At 36.1% G+C, this 26,591-nt stretch overlaps 1 protein-coding gene across 2 annotated transcripts; it reads left to right on the forward strand.

Moving 5' to 3' along the window:
- Positions 1 to 7,181: 7,181 nt before the first annotated feature.
- On the forward strand, positions 7,182 to 22,724 carry LOC132273762 (ubiquitin-fold modifier 1-like). Of its 2 annotated transcripts, XR_009470242.1 has the most exons (5): positions 7,182 to 7,336; positions 7,462 to 7,559; positions 17,792 to 17,824; positions 20,209 to 20,515; positions 22,345 to 22,724. XR_009470242.1 is itself a non-coding variant. In XM_059774817.1 (4 exons), exons 1-4 carry the CDS (start codon positions 7,266 to 7,268, stop codon positions 22,422 to 22,424), a joined length of 282 nt encoding a protein of 93 aa, XP_059630800.1. In that variant the 5' UTR covers positions 7,182 to 7,265; the 3' UTR covers positions 22,425 to 22,724. The 2 variants fall into 2 exon arrangements, 1 of the variants encoding a protein (XP_059630800.1); XM_059774817.1 differs by lacking the exon at positions 20,209 to 20,515.
- Positions 22,725 to 26,591: the final 3,867 nt, after the last annotated feature.

Genomic DNA, 26,591 nt, shown 5'->3' on the forward strand with positions numbered 1-26,591 from the left:
AGGGTTGATATTTATAGCCCCAAATAATTTGTCCTACAAGAAATTTACTTTTGTAGAATCCAAAATCCAGTAAGGAAGTTAAAACAGATCAGGAAATTGAATTTTCCCTAACATTCAGCAGTTATGAAGTTTCCATATAATTAAATCTTCCTAAAAATCTTTCACCTAATCTGACTCCACAAAATCACAACAGGAAGTGGCGGTGGTAGTAGTGTGGTGGTGATAGAAGGAGATAGTGGTGTAGGTGGTGGCAGTGGAATGCAGTGGAGGTGGCTGTGGTGGTGGAAGGTGGTGGTGGTGGTGGTGAAAGTTAGTGGTTGCAGTGGTGGAAGGAGGTGGCGGTGGTGAAAGTCAGTGGCAGCAGTGGTGGTGGTGGAAGGCAGTGGTGGTGGTGGTGGTGGGAAGATGATAGCGGTGGTGATGGAAGGCAACGATAGTGGAAGGCAGTAGAAATGACGGCGGTCGAAGGCAATGGAGGTGGTGGTGGTGAAATGCGGAAGTGGTTGTGGTGGAAGGTTATGGTGGAAGGCAATGGTGTTGGTGGTGGTGGTTTTTAGACTTAGAGTAGGAAAATGAGGATTTTTTGAAAAGTTGATTTTATTGAAAAAATTACTTGGGAATGAAATAGACATTCCATATGTATAGTTATGGAATGGATTTTCATTCTAATGGAATGACCATTCCCTTTTAAAATTGCATATCAAACAAAAAAATGGACGGAATGGATATTCCATTCCATTCCATTACTGCACACCAAAAGCAACATAAGAGTATACATCAATTTATACATCCACAATCATTTAATACAATGAATAATACATCATTTAAATAATATATAAACATAAAATCACAATACTATCATTAAAATAAATAATTCATCAATTTGAACAACATAGATATTAACAATGTGCTTAAAATTTAAACAACACAATAATCTCAACATTGAACAAAAATAAATAATAAAATTAAGGAAAAACAACAGTAATAAACTAAGTAGGAAATAGCTGGATAATGATGAGGCATGCAAGCACTATCCTAAAGTCATATGGCCTTCTTGCGTGCATGTAATAGCGGTCTTTTAAGATACCACCCATATCCGCCAATGCTTATCTTCAGGCAAGTCCGAAGAGAGACAAAATTATACTAGTCTTGTCTTCAAAGTTTTTCCAAAACACATTATAAAATATTCTCATACATGTGTAATAGTATCTCAAGAATTAAGAAGATAGAGAGTTATAGTTTTTTTTTCTAATAATAGGCTCACAGCCTTGCACTACTCAATTATCTACCGCAAAGCATTGTATAGACCCTTACTATAACCTTACAACTCGAACCTCTTCTGTATCATCAATACATAATTATAATTAAAATAATGATGTTAATAAGTATAATAATAATAAAAATGGTAATATTAACCATTTAATAATAATATGATTTTTATTAAATAGGAGTAACAATAAGGAGTGAAAATTGGACAATATATGAAGAGAAAAAAAATTAAGGTAAAAAAAAATTCCCTTTTTTTTTTCACCTTAAAATTGAATTAATGTCTTTCTTGCAATTCTCAAGTTGCTAAAAAGGTGACCTTGTATGTAAAATTTATCAAAGCATGCACAATAGAAGATAGAGTCCATAAAATGAGAAAAATAATAATAAAAAAACAAATAATTGATAGTAGGAATGACTTATTTATAATAAAATTAAGTTTGTTATTTAGCTCGTTTTATAGACCTCAACAATGCCAAAAAACATAATTATTCATTAGATTCATAGTAAATGTGTGACAAATTTTGTTTTATTACAAATTTCATTCATGAGGCTATTGCGACTTAGAATTTTAAGCATATGATGAAAACATTTTGATCACAAATTTCATTCATGTGGCTATTGTGACTTACAATTTTAAGCATATGGTGAAAACATTTTGTTTGTCTCATTGGATATGATTGCTATGGAGTTGACGATTCGATAAACATTTTATTTTGTTCTATTAATGATGAGATGAAATTAATGACTTTTGTTAGAGCACAATGTATTGTTTTTACATCAAATGTTAGGATTAAATTTGATTATATTGAATAGTTTATTTGTATGTATTTCAAAAAGAGTTATATAAAAAACAAGTTAAACCGGTTTATGTTGCTAAACAGTCCAAAAAATAAAAAATAATACTCTCGACAAAATTGTTATTTGAGTAGTAGAAGAGTTTCAGCAAATGGTTTGCCAAACACGCTGAAAACTCTTCTGTCATTAAAGCTCTTAAAAAATACAGTTCCTAAACACTAACACACAAGCCAAATTGAAGTGATATATTTTGCTTTTCTTTTTCTTCTTCATAAAAGTATAAACAAAAGTTATGCCAAACGGACCATAAATCATGTCTAATTCAATTTGAATCTAGTTCGAATAATCCGAATCCAAGTTGATTTATTAAACTCAGATTAATGTTATTTAGATTTGTAACTGGACTTAAATAAAAACTTTTACACCTTGGTTAAGCTCTGAATAAATCCTTGAGCAATCACCTATATGCAAAACAAAATCGGATGAAAAATTCTTATTGAATGAAAGGTGAATTCATATATGTTAGGTAGCGCTTCATACTCACAATGTCCTCGTTGTGATCAGGCCACCCTGTTTATGAAGGACAAGACTTGAACACCTCCAGGGAGAGTGCCTGGCATGACATCGGATCAAGGACAGGGTTGAATGCTTGCTCTTTGACCTAAAAGCTTAAGCTATTGCATACTATTAGAATTTTGAATGAAAATTCTTTCATCAGTAATCAATATATGCCTTTAATTGAACAGGTGGGATCATTGGTTAGTTGTGGGATGAAAAGATGCAAATCAAAACTAAGAGACATAACCTATTCAATATGAACCTTTGTAACTTATTGTAAAGGTTGTGTCTAATGTGAAGAGACACATATAAATGGTTTGTATCCAATGTGAAGAGATACGGATAAATAGTTGTGTCAAGTGATGAAGAGATACACATGAATGATTGTGATACCCCTCGATTCTAGAGCCACGGGTGATCAAGTCCGAGCACAGATCCGAGGGATATTAAACAATTAATATTTAATCGAACATAGAATACAAAATGAATTTAAGAAATAATAATAAACTGAAGGAATACTAAATTAAAAATCCTCAAATATAAATATTTAAACTCTGACAATCCAAACTTCATAAGTTTACAACTCGGGAATCCATTTCCAGTGGACCCCTAATAAAAATCCAAACCGAACGAAATTAAATAACTGAAGATAAAAGCCCAAATCGAATATCTGGAAAGAAGTCCTACATCGTCGGTAGAATGAAAGATCGTCTCTGCTCAGCTCGAACAAGCTCTAAGACCTCAAACATCCAATACTTGAAAAATAATAAGTGGGTCAGGCCCACTAGCAAGTTCTATACTATTACTACCCAAGCAGAGACCCGATACGCATGTACATCCTAACCAATACAACAATAACTAAATAGTCCGTAGATACATATATATATAATCACACTACAGGACTCTCACTGGACTACAGGCCCGTCTCAACCTGACTAGTAGGCACCATGCAAAACGCACCTGAGGTGGGCATGACTACCTAGACCTAGCAGGGTACACATCCAACCATCATAACCAGTTATGCATCCCAATGCATATATGCTCCCTAGCCAACGACTCTGAGACTCAGGCTCATATCGTGGCACCATAAAAATATATTTAAAATCCGTTCCAAACCAAAAGTGTCACTCAACTATTTAGTGATCTGACACAAAATACAGGCAGGACTTAACTTTTGTAGTTAATCCATCCCTTAATCCAGAGTAGGTAGAACTTAGCGTTTTTGAGCTAATCCCCCTAATATGTCACCGTCCCATACCGGTGCATACAAACCATCCATCCAATGTTGATAATACAAATAATGAGATAAAATCAATATCAACCAACCAATAACAAGTATAACACCATCCATCCAACTGTTAATAATACAGATGATATTATAAATATCAATATCCACACATCTATAACAAGTACAATAAGAATATATAAATTGCAAGCTTGTCATATATGAACAACACATGATTCTCTAACAGTTTAAGAACGCAGATAATAAGTGTAATCCATTCTTTAATCCCCTATCAACATACTAATATCAATATCAAAATTAACATGCTCGTTTAAACCACTCCATATCATCCGGTTAGTTGATTATACATAATGACTTGTAAACATCAACTAATTTCCTGTTAAGCATAACCGACATTATATAAATTGTGATGCTTAATCCTATACCACTGTCATATGATTTAAACATAAAATTCCTAGTTCAAATGCTAATTTTAAAACAAGCAACTTGAATTATCCGCATCACAGTAATATTGATCTCTTTCGTAAGAGCTTCTGGTTGTTCCTTCTTTTACCTTCTTATGGAAGATTATGAATTACCAAGCCTTCTGAAAATTTAACACAGGTTTAGACCCTTCTGAATACCTTTAGAAACACTCTATTTTCAGCCTAGAATGTCAAGAATTCAATCCCCGTAGCCCAGGTCTCGCAGAAACTTAAAACTGGAAGCAAAAATCAAAGGAGCCGGCTCCGCAAAAGGTGGAGCCGCCTCCAAAACAAGGTAGAGCCGGCTCCCCTATGATGGAGCCGCCTCTAGACTCCCATAGAGCCGGCTCTACCCTTTTGTCGAGCCTGCTCTACTCTAATTAGAGCAGGCTCTTCCCCTGTGCGTCTTCGTTTCCAATTTCAGCGATGTCCGGCAACTGTATTCCTCAACCCAAGTTTATTATTGATTAAAACTCAGTCCTAGAGTGTTCCAAAGTTAATTAAATTCATTGTTCATTAATCAAAACTAATCGGAACAAGAATTTTTCCAAACAGATTTAAAACAAGCCAAAAACCCAATCGGTAACACACACGATGTTGAACAATTTCTATGCAACCAAAAATTAATTTAACGGTTTACTTCCACCTGGGATTGTATTAACAATGCATAGAAACATCTTCCAGAACTATTTAAACTCATTAGACATTAATCAATTATCATTAGAATAAGAGTTATGCAAAACCGTTTAAAAACGAACAAGTTACAGATACAGAAAACACATACTATTTTAAAAACCAAATAACTGTGCAAACCAAGTTAAAACAAATTAAATTAAATTTATTTCATCCTGGAATTTAATTAGGGATGCAAAGAACACAGGCCAAAGAGGTAGAGTTAGTATTAGAACTTGCCTGTGAGATTCGGTTCCAAAAATCTCAACGTCTTCCTTCTAAACTTTTCCGGTAACCTCTTTTTGTTTTCCCCTCTCTGTTTTCTCCTAGATTCCTCTACACATCTCTCTGTTTTCTGTATGCCGTGAATTGGGTTCTCAAACCCTAAACTGAAACCCTACATGTATTTATAGGCCACCTTAAATCTAAGTCCACCTAAATCCTAAACTGAAACTCGGCCCGTAAAACCCAACTAGTTTCTAATATCAATGTCGGCTACTTATATATATACCATACATGCAACCAACCCTACAGTCACGTTAAGTTTAGAAAACAATTATATTTAATAAAATAAATACATTTAAATAATTCATCAGTTAAACTTAAATCAATTAAAACAACCCTCTAATTAAGTTAATTAAAACAACCAAATAATTACTATAATTACACTAACTAAAATAGAACAATTTAAATAAGTAAATTCAATTTAACTCATAACAAAAAACCCCAACAAAGAAAACAAGTAAATAATAAACCACAATTAAAACAATAAAATTAACACATATGCACGTCAACAAGTAAAAATGCATTAGAAACAATAAAATAAATACCAGGACTATCCCTTTAAAATTAGGGGTATTACAATGATTGTGTCCAATGATGAAGAGACGCACTCAATCCGAAAATACACATCTATTTCTATAAATACCCCCTTGGGCTGTCATTTGCAAATAATTCAATTCATTTTTCTTCTCTCTCCCTCTCTAGACTTGAACCCAACCTAAGTGGGTTCAAACCATAGGTCAAGTGGTCCGAGCTACTTAGACCTTAATTTAATTTCATCGAGCCATATTAAGATTGGTCTGAAGCATTAGGTTCGGATTGCACTCAATTCAACATTTATATAGTATAGATGCATTTTTGAGTCAGAGAGAGTATTACACGGAGGAGGTTCGTCGTATCCATTAATTTGTAGTGCTGCTATTGGTGGATGTAAACCGTTGTATCCTGGGAGATAGACATCACTGAGTCCGTTAGCACCATAGTGAGGCGAATCTGTCTTAAGGACATAGTATTCAATACTAGCCTCGGTCCAGATTCTTTATTTATTATTATTATTTTACTGCTTTAATTTGTATGTTTAATTAAATATCGAGTTGAATATTTAATTAATTATGTTTAGCATATTATTATCTCATGACATATTAGTATAAAGTTAGTTATATCTTAAATGTCATTTGAAACATATATTTTACCAACATATATAGATGTGTATCAATCCATATATGGCTATTTCACCTCCTATATGTATTGATGTGGGACATCTCTAACATTAAATTGTAACTTAGGCGGGTTAAATATATAACTCAAGCTCAATGAAAATGTTCAATCATATCCCAACTTTAATGCGACCTTCAACCCAAGCCTTTAAATTTTTTAGCTAGGGTTGAGATTTTGGATTGGAACACTGACTATATCACGTAAACATCCAGTATTATACTAGTTTTATGAAACTTGTACATTACTTTATCATTCTTTTACCTCTAGACATAATTGATGTAAAAAGCTTTCACAATTGAAACAGTTATAGATATATATATATATATATATATACACACACGAAAATGATCTCTTACTCACTAGTGATCATTGAATGATATATCATTAGATTTGAGTGCTATGTATTTTTGGTAATTACTTTTTTTACATTTAATGATCATGTGCAAAGTGTGGATGAATTTCTTACTTAACCGTGTATGTTATACTTAAAAAAAATATATATATAAAAAGTAAAATTATTTTTGGATTTGGGTTTAACTTTGCTGACATCTCAACTGAAGTCCAACCATAATTATGAAATGATTGTCCATAAAAAGTTGGGCTAGAATTGGATTTGGATTGGCCCTGCAGTGGGTGGATGGGATTGGGCTTGAGTAACAATGTCATATTATTACGAGATTTCTCTCTTTAGAATTCCTTGTTTGTGAGCCTCCCATTCCTCCAAACAATTTAAAAAACGACGAGACCTTATACCGACATAAATGGCGACTGGTGGTGGAAAGGTCTCGTTCAAGGTCACTCTCACCTCCGATCCAAAGCTCCCCTTCAAAGTGTTAGTAATTTCTTCTTCAAAATTTTCCTTTTTCTAGGGTTTCCATCTGTTGTGCTCAACACCTTCAGTTGATTTGACTCTCATTTTTTTTTTTTTTTTTTTTTTGTTCTTAATTTTCTTTTCAGTTTTAGCGTTCCAGAAGGAGCTCCATTCACTGCTGTTGTCAAATTCGCGGCCGAAGAATTCAAAGTCCCTCCCCAAACCAGCGCCGTCATCACCAACGGTACTCCCTTTCCTCCCCTATCGCTATGCATATATGTACACGTTTGAATGTTTTTGCATCATGTTAACGATTTGTTGTGAAGTTGATACACAAGGCAAAGAACTTTAAAGGATGCTGTTTTGTTTTTTTGTTTTTTGTTTTTTTTGTTTTTTTGTTTTTTTCATATTCAAATATTATGGATTAATTGTATGTTGTAATACTTATCAAAAAAAAAAAAAAAAAATTGTCTGTTGTAATAACATTACTAATTAACCCATAAAAGAAGTCTAGAAAAAGAAGAGAGGATGATAACAAGTGTGAAGGATTTCAGAAGAGTAAGTATGGCGTAGGAAATGAGAAGTAATTGTAGTAGAAGTTTGTCATAGTGTCATATTATCATGTAATTTTGGTCAATATATTAATTGAAAAGAACAAATATTTGAGGGAGCGTTTATGTTTATTCATATAGAATAAAAACTTTTCATATAGAATAAAAACTTATAGTGAAGTAAAGATGAGAGGAATCTAATGACATTACCTATGTGGGTACTTCTGAATGGATCTATTTTACGTGGGTCTTTGGCGACTGTCCTAAAAGGTTAAGAGTTGAGCTGGCCTTGGATTAATTATTATTTGCTGTTTGATTTTTGTAAGTTGCATTTGGGTTAGTTCATTTAAAATTGTGGCGATCTTTCAGGTTTTGAAATTTTAACATATGAAACTTTGATACGACTTACGAGTGGCTTATACGAGTGAGCTATGCAGAAAGGATCATGAAACCTTAGAAGATAGAGCAAATCACTACAATCAGTCTATCATTGAATTCTATAAGCAGTGAACAAATGAACCTAAACAAAGTTTCTACATATTGAGAAATCATAATAAATTGCATAGTAGGCTATTTCTTATTACAACTTAGTTGATACAATATGATCTATAGTTCTCTGCACCATTAATTTTTCTTCTCTCTTGGTAGGGGAAGGAGTTGGAGTGGGAATTGAGATATCAAATTCTATATATTTTTCATTTTGTTCTTTCTTTGTGGGTTGGGATGCAGGGAGAATAGTATTAGTACACCTGATAGAGGAAAGAACATAAAGCAAAGAATGGTGCTAGCCCATTCTTCTTCTTCCTCCTTTTCTTTTTATAGTTTTCAGAAACCTGGAAATCAGAAAACTGCACAAAAATCTGCTTGGTTGACAGTTCTTAAAAACTCAAATAAAAAAGGTCTGTTTTCAAGAATTGTCTTTTATAGTTCTCCAGTTTTTGTTTTTTGAGTTTCTGAGAACTGCTCTTAGAAAACTGAACTAAACAGGCCATAATTTTTTGTGACGCAAGTAGAATGTTTAAAATTGAAAATGCATTGTTGTAAAAAGTAGGAGTAGAATGGGTCGTCATCGGTAACTGCTTTCTGTCTCCCAATTTTGGGGGAAAACAAAATCGGTTTTCAAGTGGTTAGGAACTCTATTTTCTTTCTTTCCTCATTCTCAAATAGTCGTCCTTTCCTTTCCTTTATTTACCGTGCAAATCTTCCATTTCACAAGCTATAAGGAGCCAAGACAAATAATGTGGCCATAGGAATGGGGAGCTTGGTAGGAAATCTCCCTCCAGATTTTATTGAGTAAGATAAAATATCATGTCTTATATGATTGCAGAAGGTGTGATCAATGTATGCATCTAAAATTAAAAAGGAAACTTTATGATACTTTGACCATTTATGGTTGATGGGTCACAATGATTAAGAAATAAAATATTCTTATAATAAGCATGTTTTAAAGAAAATATCAAAATGGATATACAATGAGAAGAGCGGCAATCAAAATCCCTTTGATAACAATAGTGACGAATCACAATTCCTAAGATTGGGATTTTTGTTGTCTTGTATAAGTAAGAGTGGGTTAAAGTCGGTTTTGAGTAGATAGTAGAGTTGCAAACTGGATTTTCTAAAGATGTAGTACAAGAAAGAGAGATGGAGTTGTCTTATTTCACTTAAATAAGAATACACACTCTTTGTGAATAAGAGACCTTTATCGTCTTGGAAAGGGGAGCAGGAGGTCAAGAATCTTATCTTTTATGTCAACTATGAAGGGAAGAGAGGGGCGGTGAGGGAGAGGGGAAGGACTAGAAGTAGGAGTGGAAGGAGGGGAGATAATTTTATCTGGTTCTTAATGAAGTTATGAAAAGGAGGGTGGTAAAGGTAGCTTTAAGGAAGTGGGGCGCCCAGGTTGTTTGTCTGCAAGAAACCAAGTAGGCATCTATTTCTGATGGGGTTGTTAGGAGTTTTTGGGGAGGAAGGTTTGTGGAATGGGAGGCCCTGAATGTTTCAGGTACCTCTCGTGGAATTTCAGTTATGTGGGATTGCAGATGGTTGTCAGTTGTCTTGGATGGACGTTTGGATGGGGAGGTTCTCTGCATCCTGCGTGTTCAAAATGACGGAGGACAATTTCAGATTTTCACCGGGGTCTATGGACCGATTGTTGAATGTTGATAGTGATCAACCTCTTTTTTGGGAGGAAATTTGCCGTGTTCAAGGATTATGGTCTCTTCCTTGGTGCCTGGGTGGGGATTTTAATTCTGTTAGGTCTCTGCTAGAGAGGTCGGGGAAGGTGGTCTTCGGATATGACTCAGTTTTTTGATTTTATTAATGGGCATTTTCTCATTGATCTGCCAATGGAAGGTACAACCTTTACTTGGTCTAATGCAATGTTGTTAAAGGCTCAAGGCGCTAAGGCCTCCTGGAGCCTGAGGCGCAAGGCACAAGGCGAAGCGTGCGCCCGACTGAAGTCAGGTGCAAGTTGAGAAAAAAATAAAAAAATGGCACCTAATAAAGATAAAAAAGTCTTGTAAACCAAATACTTAAAGACTCGTTAATAAACATAGCACCATCTTGGTTGTCACTTAAGGACTCATATTTCTCATCATTATTTTCTGTCTCATTTAAATCTGTAGCAAAAATTTTCATAGGCCACAGTCCACACGCCATAGCAAAAAATAGCAGACAATTCATAGCAAATAATAGCAGGAATTTTCACAGGCCATAAGATAAAATAACAAGCATTTTAATAGTTAACATAGCAGGCATTTTCATTTTTCATAGTAAAAAAAAAAAAAAGGAAAGAGAAAAATAATATGCATTATACTAATTAGTATGGAATAATTATTAAAGTAGAAAGTAGTAGAGCACAAAGCAGGGGAAAAAAAAAGGGGTTAAAAACTAAAAGAAAACAGAGAAGAAGCAGGAAGCAACAGAACAGAAGAAAAAAAAATCATAGCAGAAAGAGAGAAAACATAACAGAAGAAAAAAGAAGTTAGACTAGAAGAAAATGAAGAAGAATAAGAGGGGTACAAAGACGAAAAAGTGCGGGAGAGAGAAAAAACAGAACAGAAGAAGAAGAACAAGAGAAAAAAGACAGTAGAAGATACGAGTTCATGAAAAGAATAAGAAGCAAGACGCAGAGAGAGAGAAGTGAGAACAGGAGGAGGAAAAAGATAGAAGAAGAAGAGATGGAGAGGAAGAGAATAGAAGAAGCAACAGAAGAAGAACAGAGAAAAAAAAATAGAACAGAAGAAGAACAACAAGAGGAAAAGAGCTTACTTGGTTGCCGGAAAGAGAGAGAGAGTTTGCTAGAGAGAGAGAGAGAGAGCTTGATGAAAAGGCTGCCTCAGACCCAGAGCTCCCAAATGTTTCGTGCAATTGAGCCCTAATTTGGCTTCCTTTACTTTTTTTATAAGGACTTTGCTTTACCTTTTTTGGTGGTAGTGGTAAGGACTACCCACCACTTAAGTTACTTTATGAACACATTAGATTCCTTATTATGTATATGCCAACAAAATGTTTAAAAGGCAAAAATCATAAGAAGAAGAAGAAGGCGCGTCTTTTTAGCGACCTGGGTCTGTCGCCTCGATGCAAAAGTGCGCGCCTTTGTCAACCCGCCTCGCTTTAGCATACCCAAGGCGCTGAAGCTGCGCCTTGATGAGCCTGGTGCCCAAGGCACGCGCCCGGTGTGCCTTTAACAACACTGGTTTAATGGCAGGGACCCAATTACCTTATCAAGGCTGGCTAGGTTTTTAATCTCTGGGAAGTGGGAAGAGAAATTCCCGGATGCTGTTTAGGCGGTTTTAGCAAGGGTCACCTCTGATCATGTTCCTCTGGTTCTGGATTATGGGGGTCTGAGGTCTCGGTGTTCCCCGTTTCGATTTGAGAATATGTGGCTGAGAGCGGAGGACTTTGAAGGGAAAGTTCGGTCTTGGTGGGAGGAAGCAACCAGTGTTGTTAAAGGCGCACTGGGCGCGCGCCTTGGCCGTCGGGCGCATCAAGGCGCAACTTCAGTGCCTTGGGTATGCTAAGGCGAGGCGGGTTGATAAAGGCGCACACCTTTTGCATCGGGGCGACAGGCTTAAGTCGCTAAAAAGGCGCGCCTTCTTCTTCTTCTTTTTATATTTTTGCCTTTTAAACGTTTTGTTGGCATATATATAATAAGGAATCTGATGTGTTCTTAAAGTAACTTAAGTGGTGGGTGGTCCCTACCACTACCACCAAAAAAGGTAAAGTAAAGGAAGCCGAATTACGGCTCAATTGCACGAAACATTTGGGAGCTTTGGGTCTGAGGCGGCCTCTTCGTCAAGCTCTCTCTCTCTCTCTCTCCCCGGCAAACTCTCTCTCTTTTCGGTAACCAAGTAAGCTCTCTTCCTCTTGTTGTTGTTCTTCTTTTCTTCTTCTGCTGCTTCTTCTTTTCTCCTCTTTCCATCTCTTCTTCTTCTGTCTTTTTCCTCCTCCTGTTCTCACTTCTCTCTCTCTCTCTCTCTCTCTCTCTCTCTCTCTGTCTGTCTTGGTTCTTATTCTTTTTTTGGACTCGTATCTTCTACTGTCTTTTTTCTCTTGTTCTTTTTCTTCTGTTCTATTTGTTCTTTCTCTCCTTCACTTCTTTGTCTCTGTACCCCTCTTATTCTAATTCATCTTCTTCTGGTCTAACTTTTTTTTTCTTCTGTCATGTTTTCTCTCTTTCTGCTCTTATTTTTTTTTTCTTCTGTTCTGTTGCTCCCTTCTTCTTCTCTGTTTTCTTTTAGTTTTTGCCCCCCCCCCCCCCCCCCCCCCCCCTTTTTTTCCCCTGCTTTGTGTTCTACTGCTTTCTACTTTAATAATTATTCTGTACCAATTAGTATAATGCATGTTTTTTTTTTTTTTTTAACTATGAAAAATGAAAATGCCTGCTATGTTAACTATTAAAATCCTTGTTATTTTCTCTTGTGGCCTGTGAAAATTCTTGCTATTTTTTGCTGTGGCGTGTGGACCGTGGCCTGTGAAAATGCATGCTAGTTTTTGCTGTGAAATTTTTTGCTACAGATTTAGATGAGACAGAAAAGGATGATGAGAATTATGAGTCCTTAAGTGATAACCAAGATGGTGCTATGTTTATTGATGAGTCCTTAAGTATTTGGTTTACAAGACTATTGTATCTTTGTTGGGTGCCATTTTTTTTATTTATTTTCTCAACTTGCGCCTGACTTCAGTCGGGCGCGCCCCTTGCGCCTCAGGCTCCAAGAGGCCTTAGTGCCTTAGCACGCCTTGAGCCTTTAACAACATTGGAAGTCTGGAAGCAACGGTTACAGGTTCTTCCAGTTTTGTGTTAGCCCGGAAGCTAAGGGCTCTTAAACTCGAGCTTAAGACATGGAATAAGGAAGTATTCGGGAATCTTGAATGGAGGAAGAATAGAGTCCTTGCTGATTTTTCTGAGATTGATCATCTTGAAGAGGCGAGTGGGGATGCGGAGTCTCTACGTTCTAAAAGAGCTTCCTGTCAGGCGGTTCTTGCTGAGAGTGCTAGTATGGAGGAGATCTCATGGCGCCAGAAATCTCGGGCTTTATGGCTCAAAGAGGGAGACCGTAATACGAAATTTTTTCACAGACTTGCTAATACCCACAGAATGAGTAATCACATAGGGCGAATCTGGGTGGATGGTCTGGAGTTGTGGAGGGAGGAAGAGGTGCGCAATGGGATCCTTTCTTTTTATCAGAAGCTTTACATCGAGCCATGAGGATGGAGACCCAAGCTTAACGGCCTTCATTTTGAGGCTAATTTTGTGTTTGATAGAGATGGTCTTGAGATTCCTTTTTCCGAAGAGGAAGTGCTAAAGGCTTTATCAAGTTGCAATGGTGACAATGCTCCGGGGCCTGATGGGTTTACTATGCGGTTTCTGATGGAAAGTTGGGAGGTGGTGAGAAACGAGGTGATGGGTACCTTCCAGGAGTTTCATTCTAATGGCGTCTTCGAGAAGTCGTAAAATGCCTCCTTCATTGTCCTCATCCCTAAGAAGGGTGGCACTTTTGACATTAAAGATTTTAGACCAATTTGCCTAGTGGGTTGCATTTACAAGCTTATCGCCAAGGTTCTTGCTCTTAGGATGAGGGATGTCATGGATGGGATTATTTCGGAATCCCAGAATGCTTTTGTCAGAGGACGACAAATCCTAGATTCAGTTCTTATTGCAGGCGAATGTGTGGATTCCAAATTGCGAAGTGGTGTCCCTGGAGTTTTATGTAAACTTGACATTGAAAAAGCTTATGATCTTGTGAATTGGAATTTCTTGCTGTACTTACTTCAGAGAATGGGGTTTGGAAGTAGATGGAGGAAATGGATAGAGACATGTCTTTCTTCCGTAAAGTTCTCTGTTCTTGTGAATGGGTCTTCTGCTGGTTTCTTCGGGTGTTCTCGGGGTTTGAGACAAGGAGATCCCTTGTCGTCTTTCTTTCTTTTTTTTTTTTTTTTTCTTTTTTTTTTTTTTTTTTCTCATCGTAATGGAGGGCTTGAGCAGACTTATGAGGAGGGCAGAGGATCTCGGTCTTATCAAGGGCTTTAGGGTGGGTAGAGATCTAGCTCATTAGTTGGAGATCTCTCATTTACTGTTTGCGGATGATATCTTGGTCTTTTGTGATGTTGATGTGTCTCAACTTAGATATTTAAGGTACATTCTGGTTTGTTTTCAGGCGGTTTCTGGGCTGCAGGTCAACGTGACTAAGAGCGTGCTTGTCCCGGTTGGGGATGTTTAGGATATTTCCTCCTTAGCCGCAATCCTTGGGTGTAGGGTAAGCTCTTTTCCTATTCCTTATTTGGGTTTGCCCATAGGGGTTTCCTCTAGGAGGGTGGGGAGCTGGGATCCTGTGATTGATAGGTACATGAAGAGATTGGTAGGGTGGAAGAAGCAATATCTGTCCGCCGGGGGGGGGGGAAGAGCACTCTATCGAGCCTTCCTACTTATTTTTTATCTGTGTTCCAAATTCCATGCCCTGTTGCCAAAAGGATCGAAAAATTCAAGTATCCAAGGGGATTTCCTCTGGGGCGGAAGGGGCGAAGAATTTAAGTATCACTTGTCAGTTGGGAGCAAGTTTGCAAGCCCAAGAAGTCGGGTGGTTTGAGTATCCGGAGTTTGGTTCCCTTTAATCAACCTCTCTTGGGCAAATGGTTATGGAGATTCGGCAGGGAAAGGCATCACCCTTGGAGAAAGCTTGTTTCATGTCGTTTTGGGGAGGAGAGTGGCGGTTGGTCTACCCGTCCAGTCTTTATTGCGGAGGAGTTGGTGTGTGGAAATTCATTCGGAAGGGCTTGGATGTTTTCTCTTCCCATATCATATTCAAAGTTCGTGATGGTAGATGTGTTAAATTTTGGGAGAATTTATGGTGTGGTGACCGGCCATTATCTTGTACCTTTCCCAGATTGTACAGTATCGTCGTTGATAGACATGCCTGCATAGCTGACTGTTATCGGCTTGATAGCAGTGGGATTACATGAGACGTGCGCTTTCGGCGTTCTTTTTAGGATTGGGAGATGGACGAGGTATTTGTTCGCTTGGGTTTGTTGTATTAGCAGGAGGCAGTCAGGAGGCAGTCGGCAGAGGTAGTGATGATTTGATGTGGGTCCCCTCTTCCCAAGGTCGATTCGAAGTACGGTCCATATTTCTATGCCTTTCCAACTTTGATGGCCTTGATTTCCAACGGAAGACCATATGGCGCTCTAAGGCTCCACCTAGAGTGGCATTCTTTGTTTGGACTGCTGTATGGGGCAAGATCTTGACGATTGACAATTTGAGGAAGAGAGGCTACTGTATTGTTAATTGGTGTTGCCTTTGCAAACGAGATGGTGAGTTGGTAGATCATCTCCTCCTGCATTGCCCTGTGGCGTACAATTGTTGGAACCTTATATTTGGCTTATTTGGTATGCTTTGGGTAATGCCCTGGTCTTCTAAGGGTCTGATTAATGCATGGAGGGGATGTCGTGTGAGAAGCAGTGTACGCGACTATTGGAGGACAGTTCCACATTGCGTTTGGTGTTGCACTTGGATGGAGAGGAATAGCAGAATGTTCGAAGGGAAGGAGTCGCCCACGGCGACGCTGAAATTTCATATCATTCGCTCTATCTTTAGTTATGTGAAGAGGAGTTTTTGCTCCTCTTCCGATGACTTAATCATTTTTTGGATTCTTTGGGTCCTTAGATCCTGGTTCCACTTTTGTATAAGGGATGCGTTCCCCTTTTGAACGTCTTTTAATCAATTATTACTTATCAAAAAAAAAAAAAAAAAAAGTGAAAATTTATAACTTTATATAGCCTCAACTAAGGAGGTTATTAAAAGCTAAGCAAAACTGTTTGGAACCAAATCCTTTTCGGTGTTCGTTTTCATAAAGGAATGGAAGGATTTGAAATGAAATTATATTTTTTTGCATTTGAAACAAATTGGACTAAAGGGGATAGAGTTTATTAAACTGTGGAGTCACTTTAGTAATTTCCGTATCCCTTGAAATTTGATCAAATTTTCATGGGATTTCAAAATAGTATATTTTATATTTTGACATTTGAAGCAATTCAATCCCATTTATAGTTCCACGGTTCCACCCACATAACATCAGAAGTCACATTTCAAAATTGAAACCCCGTCATTCCAAGCACAGCTAAGTAATAATGTAAAGAGTATTGGTATTTATAAAAAAAAAAATAAAATAATGTGCAGAGTATTGTTAAATAATCCTTTTAAGGAGGTATTTTAGAACTAAGAAATCTATTAACTTAAGGCGGTTACTTAGGGATTAAGCAATTCTAGAATTTGAAAACTAAACTTTCAATCATACCTCCCTTGCCTATCAAAGATGACAAAGATACAATATGTATAACAACACTAAATTAGCCATTACTTTTCTTTTTTCTTTTTTCCCTGGAAGTTAATTAGCCGTTAATTTCACATGTCATGGGATGAAAAATCTAGCTGATTCAGTCGATGTCCACAAAAACTTCCCAGCATCATGTCGTAGCCATGATGCTTTTAATTGACATTGCGACTTTAAATGAATAACAACTTCATCAGCCACTCTGCTCCATTTGACAATCATTGCATGTCCCCATTAGAGTCTGTCCTTGTGTTTTTATTGCGAGCGTTGGTTTTGGTTCTCTTTTTTAATTTTTTAATTTTTTTTATTATACATAAAATGGCAAAAACCACAAGAAAACGTAGTTCTCGCTGAGGGGGCCTCCAAACCCAATATATATTTGCGCTAGGAAAGTGATCTGAACCGACTTAGGGTGGGTTTGCATGCCCAACATTGTGAAAATAGCTGAAAGTTTCTTGGATATTTTTCCAATTTTTACTGCACATTTGCCGGAACGTTGTACGTAAAAGGTGCTTTGTGTCAGAGTCCCATCAACAATTTTCCTGTTTCTTAATGAGTAATACCTAACAGTGTGAATGAAATGTACCTAATTTTGAACTCATTCAGGTGCTGTCTGATCTCAATGTAAATTCTAAGAGCTGGAATTTAAGTGTTAATCATAAATTGAAATACTAATTTGAATTTTAAGTAGCACTTATTTCTTTAAGTGGTATCAATTTTGTATTATCATACGCACTTAATTGAATAAGTAGTTAGTTACTTTAGAATTAAGTACTAAATCAAGTTATCAAACATCTCAGACGCTGCCTTAGCACTTTCCACCAAGTTGATTACACAGAAGCGGTATCATATAGATTTGAAAAGGCCAATTGAAGATAGGTCAAATGTCTCTTTTTTTTTCCACGGTTTCATTTACCATACAACTGTGCCCTTGCTAGTTTATCGATAATTACAAGATGAGATTTTTGTGCCTACCGTTGTCATCTATAAGGAGTTCCATTTTAGATATTCCAGTTATCCTTTTAATTGTCTGTCCAAGTCATCTGTTTTACTTTTTATTATTCATAGTGTGCTAAAGTCATGACTTGTTCTCCATGCAGATGGCGTAGGAATCAATCCTCAGCAAAGTGCAGGTATGCCGGTTTTTACTCTCTTATTATTAGCTTTGCGATTTTCCATTTTCAAATCTTTTGTTATATTTGTTAAAATATGCAGCTGCACTGCATAGGATCACTGTTGTATTTCTGTTGAATACTGATTATCATTGAAAATGCAACAAACCCTCTTGAACTATCATATTCTCATAAATAACCCCTATGAAATATTAATTTGGCAATGCCCATGCCCCTCCCCCTACCTCTCCGTTCGAAGTTTTTCAAAAGGTTGCAAATCCAACTTTACATGTATTAATTGGAAAGAATATGGTCACATGTGAAGCATGTTATACATATTTTTAGTGTTATGACTAGGGCAACAAATAAGCATGCTCAAGCTCGGCTTGACTGTGCAGCAGAGTGCTCGAGCTCGAATTATGCTCCCACCTCAAGTGTCCGAACTCGGCTTTTGGAAGTGTTCACGAGTTTTTCGAGCTTGGCTCAAAACTCGTTTATAGATACACACAAAACAAACACACATGCACAGATCTACATAATTATAAAAAAGTAGAATTACTTGGAAAATCACCAGTGAATGTCACGGCCATGAATGCTATACCACTTTGGGATCTTGTAGCTACCACCGCGATGTGCCAGAGCCCTTTCTGATGTCGGCTTTAAGCATATCGTGAGTTGGATGAAGAGAGGAGTAGGAGTGCGGCTAGGGTTGAGAGGAAGTGACGAGTTTAAGAGTATAGGCTTTCAGAAAATGGGCTTAGGTTTGGGTTGTTTTAATTCTCATGGGTTTTGTCTATTTTATTAATGAATGGGCTTGGGTTACTTTTATTTTCAAAAGAAGGAATGATATAACAAATTGGGTTGGGTTAGGTGGTTGGGCTTGGGCTTATAAAATATTGAAATAGTTAAAATACCCATTATAACTTATAAAAATATGAAATATATATATACGTGTGTATGTTCATGAGCTCAAAATGAGCCCTAAAGAGAGCCTGTTCACAAACATGTTTATGAACAGACGAGTTGAGCAGAGTAATGTTTGAGATTGGCACGTTTTTAATAAATGAGCCCTATAATTTTGTTCGAGCTTGGTTGGTGTAGTAAATAAACGAACACGAATTGAGTTGAGCCTGAGTAGTTCGCGAACGGCTTGGCTCGTTTGCTTCCCTACCCTTTTGTGCCTTTACCATTTGCAATGATCCAACCCTATAAATCCAATTACTTACCCGCTTTTGACCCCAAAATAAATATTTTTATCTGTATTAATGAAATTAAAATTCCAATTCACCCTTTGTGTAAAGGGAATTGTTTATCACAATTCTATGTTTACCTTTTACTTTATTCTCCATTTTCTGGAACTCCAGACACTGTATAATCATTGTTAATGAAATTTTATTTTCTTTCTAATTTATTTCTGGGGTTATGATTGTTACAACTTACAAGTGAGAAGATTAGTAAATTTCTGTGGACGATGAAAAGTTTCTTTGTTATTCATTAACAACATGACACCGAGTAGCAGAAGTTGTAATTTCCATCCTCAGGAAACCATCTCCACTATTTGATTTGTCTCTAAAAGTTGAGTTTTTGACCTTTACTCATCATAGATGATTTCTGTTTTCCCGATCTATATTATTCATAATTATTCTCTCTTTTATCTCTACAACAAAGCAAACTCAAATTGAGACTTGTTCCAAGAAACAAGGACTAGTAGAGAGAAAAAAAAATACAAATATTAGAGATAATGTAACAATATATTGAGGAAAACATGCGAGACTTAATATTGTAGAACAATCATGGGGAGAGAGAGAGATTGGATAGATTACATAGAGACTGTATATTTAGGAGCAGCCAAGTTGGGTAGGTGTGATATTTCTTTTATTTATCTCATAAATAAAAGAATTGAAGGTTAGTTTTCCCTAATTTATGTCTCACATAATTCTCCCTTTTTCTAGACTTCTCTGTAAAACACTATCTTCTTTCGTCTTTCAAAAGAATTGGGTTCATCAGACTATCGAACTCTTTTTAGAAATCTCTATTCTTCTATCCCTAATAGCGAATAAATAAAAGTTTGTATCTATGGCTTGTGAGGTTACTGGTATTTGGAGGTTGCATGCCAAATGGGAGTTCCCACTGTTAAAATAACACTACAAGCCACCACCAGTCATAACTCAAGCTTAGATTACCTGCTAAATGTGACCCTTCTCTCATAACTATTTCACTCTTATCAAGCTCACGTTTACGAATCTCTCTCTGTCAATTTCCAACTTCAATTTTCTGCAACGAAAGAGTATCTAGAATACTTGTCAAATATTTAAACTTTTTCTTTGATATCCAACAAGACAAAATATTCTATTCCTCTCTTGAATTTGTTAGCAGCCAATCTAATTTCACTCTCTGTGTAATAGATGGTTGTTGTGATATACGAAGGAATGATTAATGATGTCATACCAGAGAGAAAGAAGGAGATGACAAATAAGATCCAAGTGTGAAGACTGAAGAGGAAGTGGGCGTTCTAAGGAGGACAGTGGCCAAATTTGAAGTTAACTAGGGGTGGCAATTGGGCCAGACCCGAGGGGTTGCTGCTTGGACACCTATAATGAGAGGGGTATGGTGAGTTCTTAATGGAAAATGTCTGGAGTCAGGCCGGTATAAGAAGGTGAATCCGACTTGGGTTAGAAGTGGAGATGGGTGTGCCATCCGCCTGACTATATGGTAAAGTTACATGGATACCCTTATTTTATATTTTATATATCTACAATGCCTCAATGCCCTTACATAGATACATATATATCTACTGTCATTTACTTAGGGACCTACAGTTTCCATTTTACTCAGCCCCCCACACCACAATACACACAAATCAGCGATCACATGTGAGAGTCTAATGTTGGCGATCATCTATGGGCAGTAATAATCAATTTTATGGTGAGAAAATTTCTACTTCATGCTGATCTTCTTTCTACTGTAATAATCACTGCTCCCTAGCTGCTAGTCACGATCATGATAATCTCTAGCTAGAAATCCTCTCTTCTACTAGCATCTCACAATCATAACAATCAACTCCATTCCTTGCCAGCTAGTCACGGTAAGGTAAATCTTTCTACAGTCTCTCTGTACATTCATATATACATGTGTATATATATATATGTATAGGGTCTTACAGATCTGTGTATGTATGTAATTTGTATATACATATATAGGGTTGAGACGGGTTATTAATTCTATTGTTGGGACGAGGTGGAGCTGGGGTGGCTATAAGCCCATCCTGGTTTTTAGGAGGATGGAACAAAGCATTTTTCATCAGGGCAGGGGATGGTTTATGGAAACCTGTCCCAAACCCGTTTCGTTGCCATTCCCAAAGCTAATGATGATGAGTTGGTCTTTTTCCAATAATGGAAAGGTGGCGAGATAATGTGATTATGAAAAAGAAAACTTGACAAAATGACTTTTTGTTGATAGATATTTTAATAATTTTATCACTGTTAATTGTGACCGAACCTTGTGATCTGATTCACAAAATTTTGATAGTTTTAGGGGTTTTCTTTTGCCGGTTAAGATATTAGATATCTGTTTGCACAACATTAATAATTAGGGATATTTTTCCCTAACAATTTTCTGTCAAATTTATTGTTAAAAAATGTGGTTACTGTTAAATATCACTTAGTTACTGGATATCCTTATATCTGTAAGTGCTATTATTTAGTATTCAATTACTAAGGGCTTGTTTTTCATGTTTTTTAATTTATTCTGGACACGTAGGTCATGTTTCATTTTGTTATGTTTACAAAAAAATAGAAAACACCTGAAAACAGAAAATATGACAAACAATGTTTGGCTACCCTCTGTTGCTAGTTTTACAGTAGGCAGATTATTATTTTGTTATGAGTGATTGTTACTTTAAAACATATAGATTTCCTTGGGAATTTTTTTTTTTTTTTTTGTGCCTGGCCATCCAATCCAACAAATGCCCATTTGTATATAATGCATATACCCGTCACTAATTTTGCGCCGCCCTAAACTTGTAATTACCAATGACAAGGGGTCTATACCTGTCTCACGAAATCCTCTCACGTTGATCATATTCCAGGGAATGGAGCTCGACCTACAAAGGTGAAAATAACACAATCATCCATTTGTACTTAAAAATTAGCTAGGCATATATCCCAAGCATCATCCATACCATTGTAACTTCAACAAAAGAATATACAATCACGAAAATAATTTGAAATACTATTGTTGTTAATAAAAGTGATTTTAGCTCAATAAAATTCATCAAAAATAAAGATAGAAAAAAATAAAGAAGGGAAATAAGCATATATGTTCCATGAATGTTGTTGTTTAGGTCTAGACATGTTAGTGTATGGGGTTGAGCATCTGTTTCATGAATATATGTATTATATTTTCAATTAATCAAATCAATTGTGTGTTGATTTATCACAAAATGTTTTAAATATTTATAATGAGAATATAGTTGTTGGTGCTATAATTTAGCACTATAATTTGGTAAACCTGTTTATAATTGTGTGTATTGGCGTTTTCAGGTAATGTCTTCCTTAAACATGGTTCAGAACTGCGCTTGATTCCTCGTGACAGGGTTGGTGCTTCTTGGATGTTATCGTAGAGACGACGGTGAAGAAACAAGTTTATTTCTTCTTCAATTCTAGTTGGTTTCTCATCCTTCAAGCATATGAAACTGAATTAGGAAAAAAAGGATTCGTTGAAATGAGTTATATATGAAACTAAATAAATAATGATTATATTTGGTGGATTCAAACATATCCATGTCTTATATGATGAACTATAATGTTTTTACTATTGAATGTTTTTACAATTGACTAAGGTATGTCTAGCACATATGGCAATGTTGAAGATGATGCTGCCACTTTATATTAAAGTTCTTAACATCCTCTTAAAAGCTTTATATTATTAAAGTTCTTAACATCCTCTTAAAAGTTCTATTCGTAGTTTAGTTCCCTAAAGTGACTACATATTTAGGTTTCCAATACTGTTTTTGAAGTGTGCTTCTCTGCGGATTGGATATTGTTTTGAACAGAAAAATTTATTTGCGGTCGATGCACATCTGGACCGTCCGTGTAATGCACGCACCTGCATGTATATTACATGTGCGGTAATGAACCCGTTGCGAGGCTCCAGAAAAATTTTCTCCTATGCATGAGTGGGCATGTATTATAAATGATTAATGTCACCTAAGACACATATTTAGGGGATAAATTACACGTACCTCATATGTAGATTGTCTAAATAATAAGGAATTCTCATTTAGTTTCAAATATAACAGTGATCTCGACCTTCCATGCGGTGGTGTCCAAGTAACACTTACCTTTTATTGTCATATAATTTGATACTCTTTGTCTATTGATGTTATGTTCAAAATACTCGAGAATGCCTAGACCTGTCAGTGGAGCGGAACCTGATTCGGATCCGATACGATTAGTCGGATATGGATTAAATAAAAAATTCGATAACCCGGTTACGATCCGAATCTGATAATCCGTTAGCTTAACAAATCGGATATGGATTGTGCTGATCCGATTCGATAAAAATTCGATCCGATCCGATTGAAATTATATATATAAATAATTATATATATATATAATTATTTTTTAATAATTTTACACATATATATATCAATACTCCTATAAGAATTGTATTAGAGGTAACCCCAAAATTCATAATAATAATAATGTTATATATAAATATTGTGGTGTTCTCATATATATGCTAATAAATCTTTTAGTACACATACTAATAAAATTATACTCTTTATAATTATATATTTTAGTAAATATTAATTTAATCCGATTTCGAATCCGATCTGATCCGAGTCCGAGCTAAATAGGATATGGATTGGGACATTCAGTTCGAGAACCTGTTAGTGATCCGAATCCAATAATCCGTTTACTTAACAAATAGGATATGGATTTGATCGATCTGATCCGAATCCGATCCATTAACTGGTCTAAGAATGCCCTCATAAAGTTTGAAAATATTATTTTGTCCACATGTGGAGGTAATAAAAGCATAATAGGTATATGGTCATTTACTGGTCAAAGTCAACGCTTATAGATGTGGTCAGTGTTAATTTTTGAAACTATAAAGGAGTTCCCACTAACCAAAAAGCTTTTTGCATTCGCCAGTAAATTAAACATATCCTCCTTACAACCAATTATTGTCTTCCTTCAATTCATGGCACATAGGGAACTCATGTCTACATATTTTCAGTCAATCAATACTCCTTTTTATTTTTATTTTTTTATTTTATTATTTTTTCTCTCGATCTCGAAATGTTTAGTCATAGTTTTTGAGAAGTATAAAAGTGGATGCAGTAAAATCTGGGTTTGTAAAGATTTTGCAGACACTAAAAATCTAACGTATCTGAAGCTAATTTGACAAAAATTAAGGGAAATGCCAAGAGACTACATTTAAATTGAGGGAGTTGAAAGAAGAATTTAGTGAAAAGTAAAAGTAGTTTGGAGTAATAGAAAATGGAAAAGGATGGCGGAGGGGCCAATTTTTTGAACTTGCTTGAGCAGTGTTTGGAGGACAAGAAAAAGAAAGTTAAATTAATAACCATTTTACCTTTCTTTTTTGTATAATTGAATTTCTATTTTATCTTTTGCACTCCTACAGTAGAACACTAAATTCATATGAGATCATTTCTCAGTTATTTTATTTATTACTTTTTTGTTTTTCGTTCGATTCAAAGTTGTCATTTATTAATTATACATATTAAAGTTAAACATTGTCCTTTCCCCCACATTTGATTAAAAATAAGAACAAAACATATTGATGTCACACTTCATCATAAATGTGATTGAGCGAGGTGCTATTGCAGTAAGGAAGATTAGGACAACAGAGAATCCGGCAGATAGGATGACTGTCATTTCTACTATCAAGTTCAGACACTGTTTGCACTTGATTGGTGCTTACAGTTACTGAGGCCATTAGGGGCATGTGAAAGAGGCAAAATGAATAGCTGAAGATATTGGAGCTTGGCGTAATTCGAGCCAAGGTGGAGATTTGTGATGTTGTGGCCCAAATTTGGTATTGGGTTATGTTGCGACCCGTTATGACCCAACGACTCGTTGATTGAACTTTTGACTCGATTTTTTTCGTATGGTGAAAACTTTCGTTGAAAGTAGGGTTTGGGAGTTGAAACTTGTAATCTCTTAATTTTTGTATAGTGAAAACTTTCGTTGAATCTCCAGCGTAGATGTAGGCTTTGCTGAACTACGCTAAATCTTTGTATTCTTTGTGTGTATGTGTTTACCTTTTCTGTCGTGTTTTTAATTTGTTCTGTGTTTGTTGTCGTAGCAATATCTTTTTTTTTTGGGTTGTTTCGTGACTCCAATGGAACCGTTCTCCATGTGGGTGGTGTTAAAACCTTTCCCTTCTTCTTTGACATTGGTGGCAGAGGCATTTTTGGTAGTGCATCATACCCCTTCAGTGCCTTGAATAACTCGTGTTAAACCAACATAGCATGCATCCTAACCCGTCACATGTCTTTGTACTTTTGAACCATTTTTTATAGATTTATGCTTGCCCTAGGGATTTTAAAATGGTTTGGGTACACAATATATGCTTTTTATTTTTATTTTTTAGGGGTGCCTTTCATTTGGGTTTACGTGTTTTTTTTTGTTTTTGTTTTTGTTTTTTAGGTAACATAAAAGAAACAAAAGCTACAAAACAAGCATTAGCAAAAAAGGCTTTTCTAACACCCAGAGGACGAAAGAGTCCTAAATCAAAAGAGGGAAAACTTTGTAGATTGCGATGGAGAGCGAATCTACTGACTACGTGAGAAGTAGTAGATTGAAAAACTTTCTATACACCAATGGATATTACTTCCAAGTTACATTCTAAATAATTAAGGTTGTCGACAATGTCACAACCTAAAAGACCAAATTTAAAATTGTTTGTCCGCAATCATATCATATGGTCATTTAATATTGGTATATATATCCATGTCAAATTAATACCCACGCAAAATAACTTCAAGAACCACCAAAATGATATAGACAAAAAATCAGTAAAATTTGATCTCACATTGCCAAATGTTCGAAATTGGGTAAGTCAATATCATATAATTTTTTTCATCTCAGTCTAATTAATTACATTATGGACCAGTTCGCAACGGGTAAATTTCTCACATTAACCTACCAGAATCAATCCTATCATCGTTCTTATCGCAGAATCAATGCTATATATGATCGTTCTTATCGCAGAAATATTAATTACATTATGATTTATGGACTAGTTCACAATGGTCCATATACCATTTTACTTTACTCTCAATGTCACCCTCAGATGTTGAGATCCATAGTATTTTATTCCTCTCTCTTCCTTGGCAACTAAGGTACAATCTACTATAAGTTACAAGAGCTAGCAAACCCTAGCCTAATCTATGTGTTGATCAATATACATAAAGTTTGAGTAAAATGGGGTGCAGATTGACACTTCCAATTAACCCTAATTTCAGCAAATGGCCGAAAGGACGTCTGGAAACTTTTCAAAATGAAGGTCTACGCAAAGGTTTTGATAGCTCGGAATCCGAAAACAGAGAAACGAACTCCAGCGGACAAGCACGGTGAGACCAACCCCGTATGGAACCATGCAGTCAAATACACGGTAGGCGAATCCGCAGTGAACCATGCAGTCAAATACACGGTAGGCAAATCCGCAGTGTGCTTTCATGGTGTAATGGTGGCCATAAAGTTATAGTGTAAGCGTAAGCTATGCGACCGGTATATTGGTGAGGTGAGCACGTCGA

This window comes from Cornus florida, unplaced genomic scaffold (assembly GCF_030987335.1).
Source record: "Cornus florida cultivar Cherokee Brave unplaced genomic scaffold, ASM3098733v1 CherokeeBrave_3.0.0_Hap2_Chr09, whole genome shotgun sequence".
Classification (NCBI taxonomy): Eukaryota; Viridiplantae; Streptophyta; class Magnoliopsida; order Cornales; family Cornaceae; genus Cornus; species Cornus florida.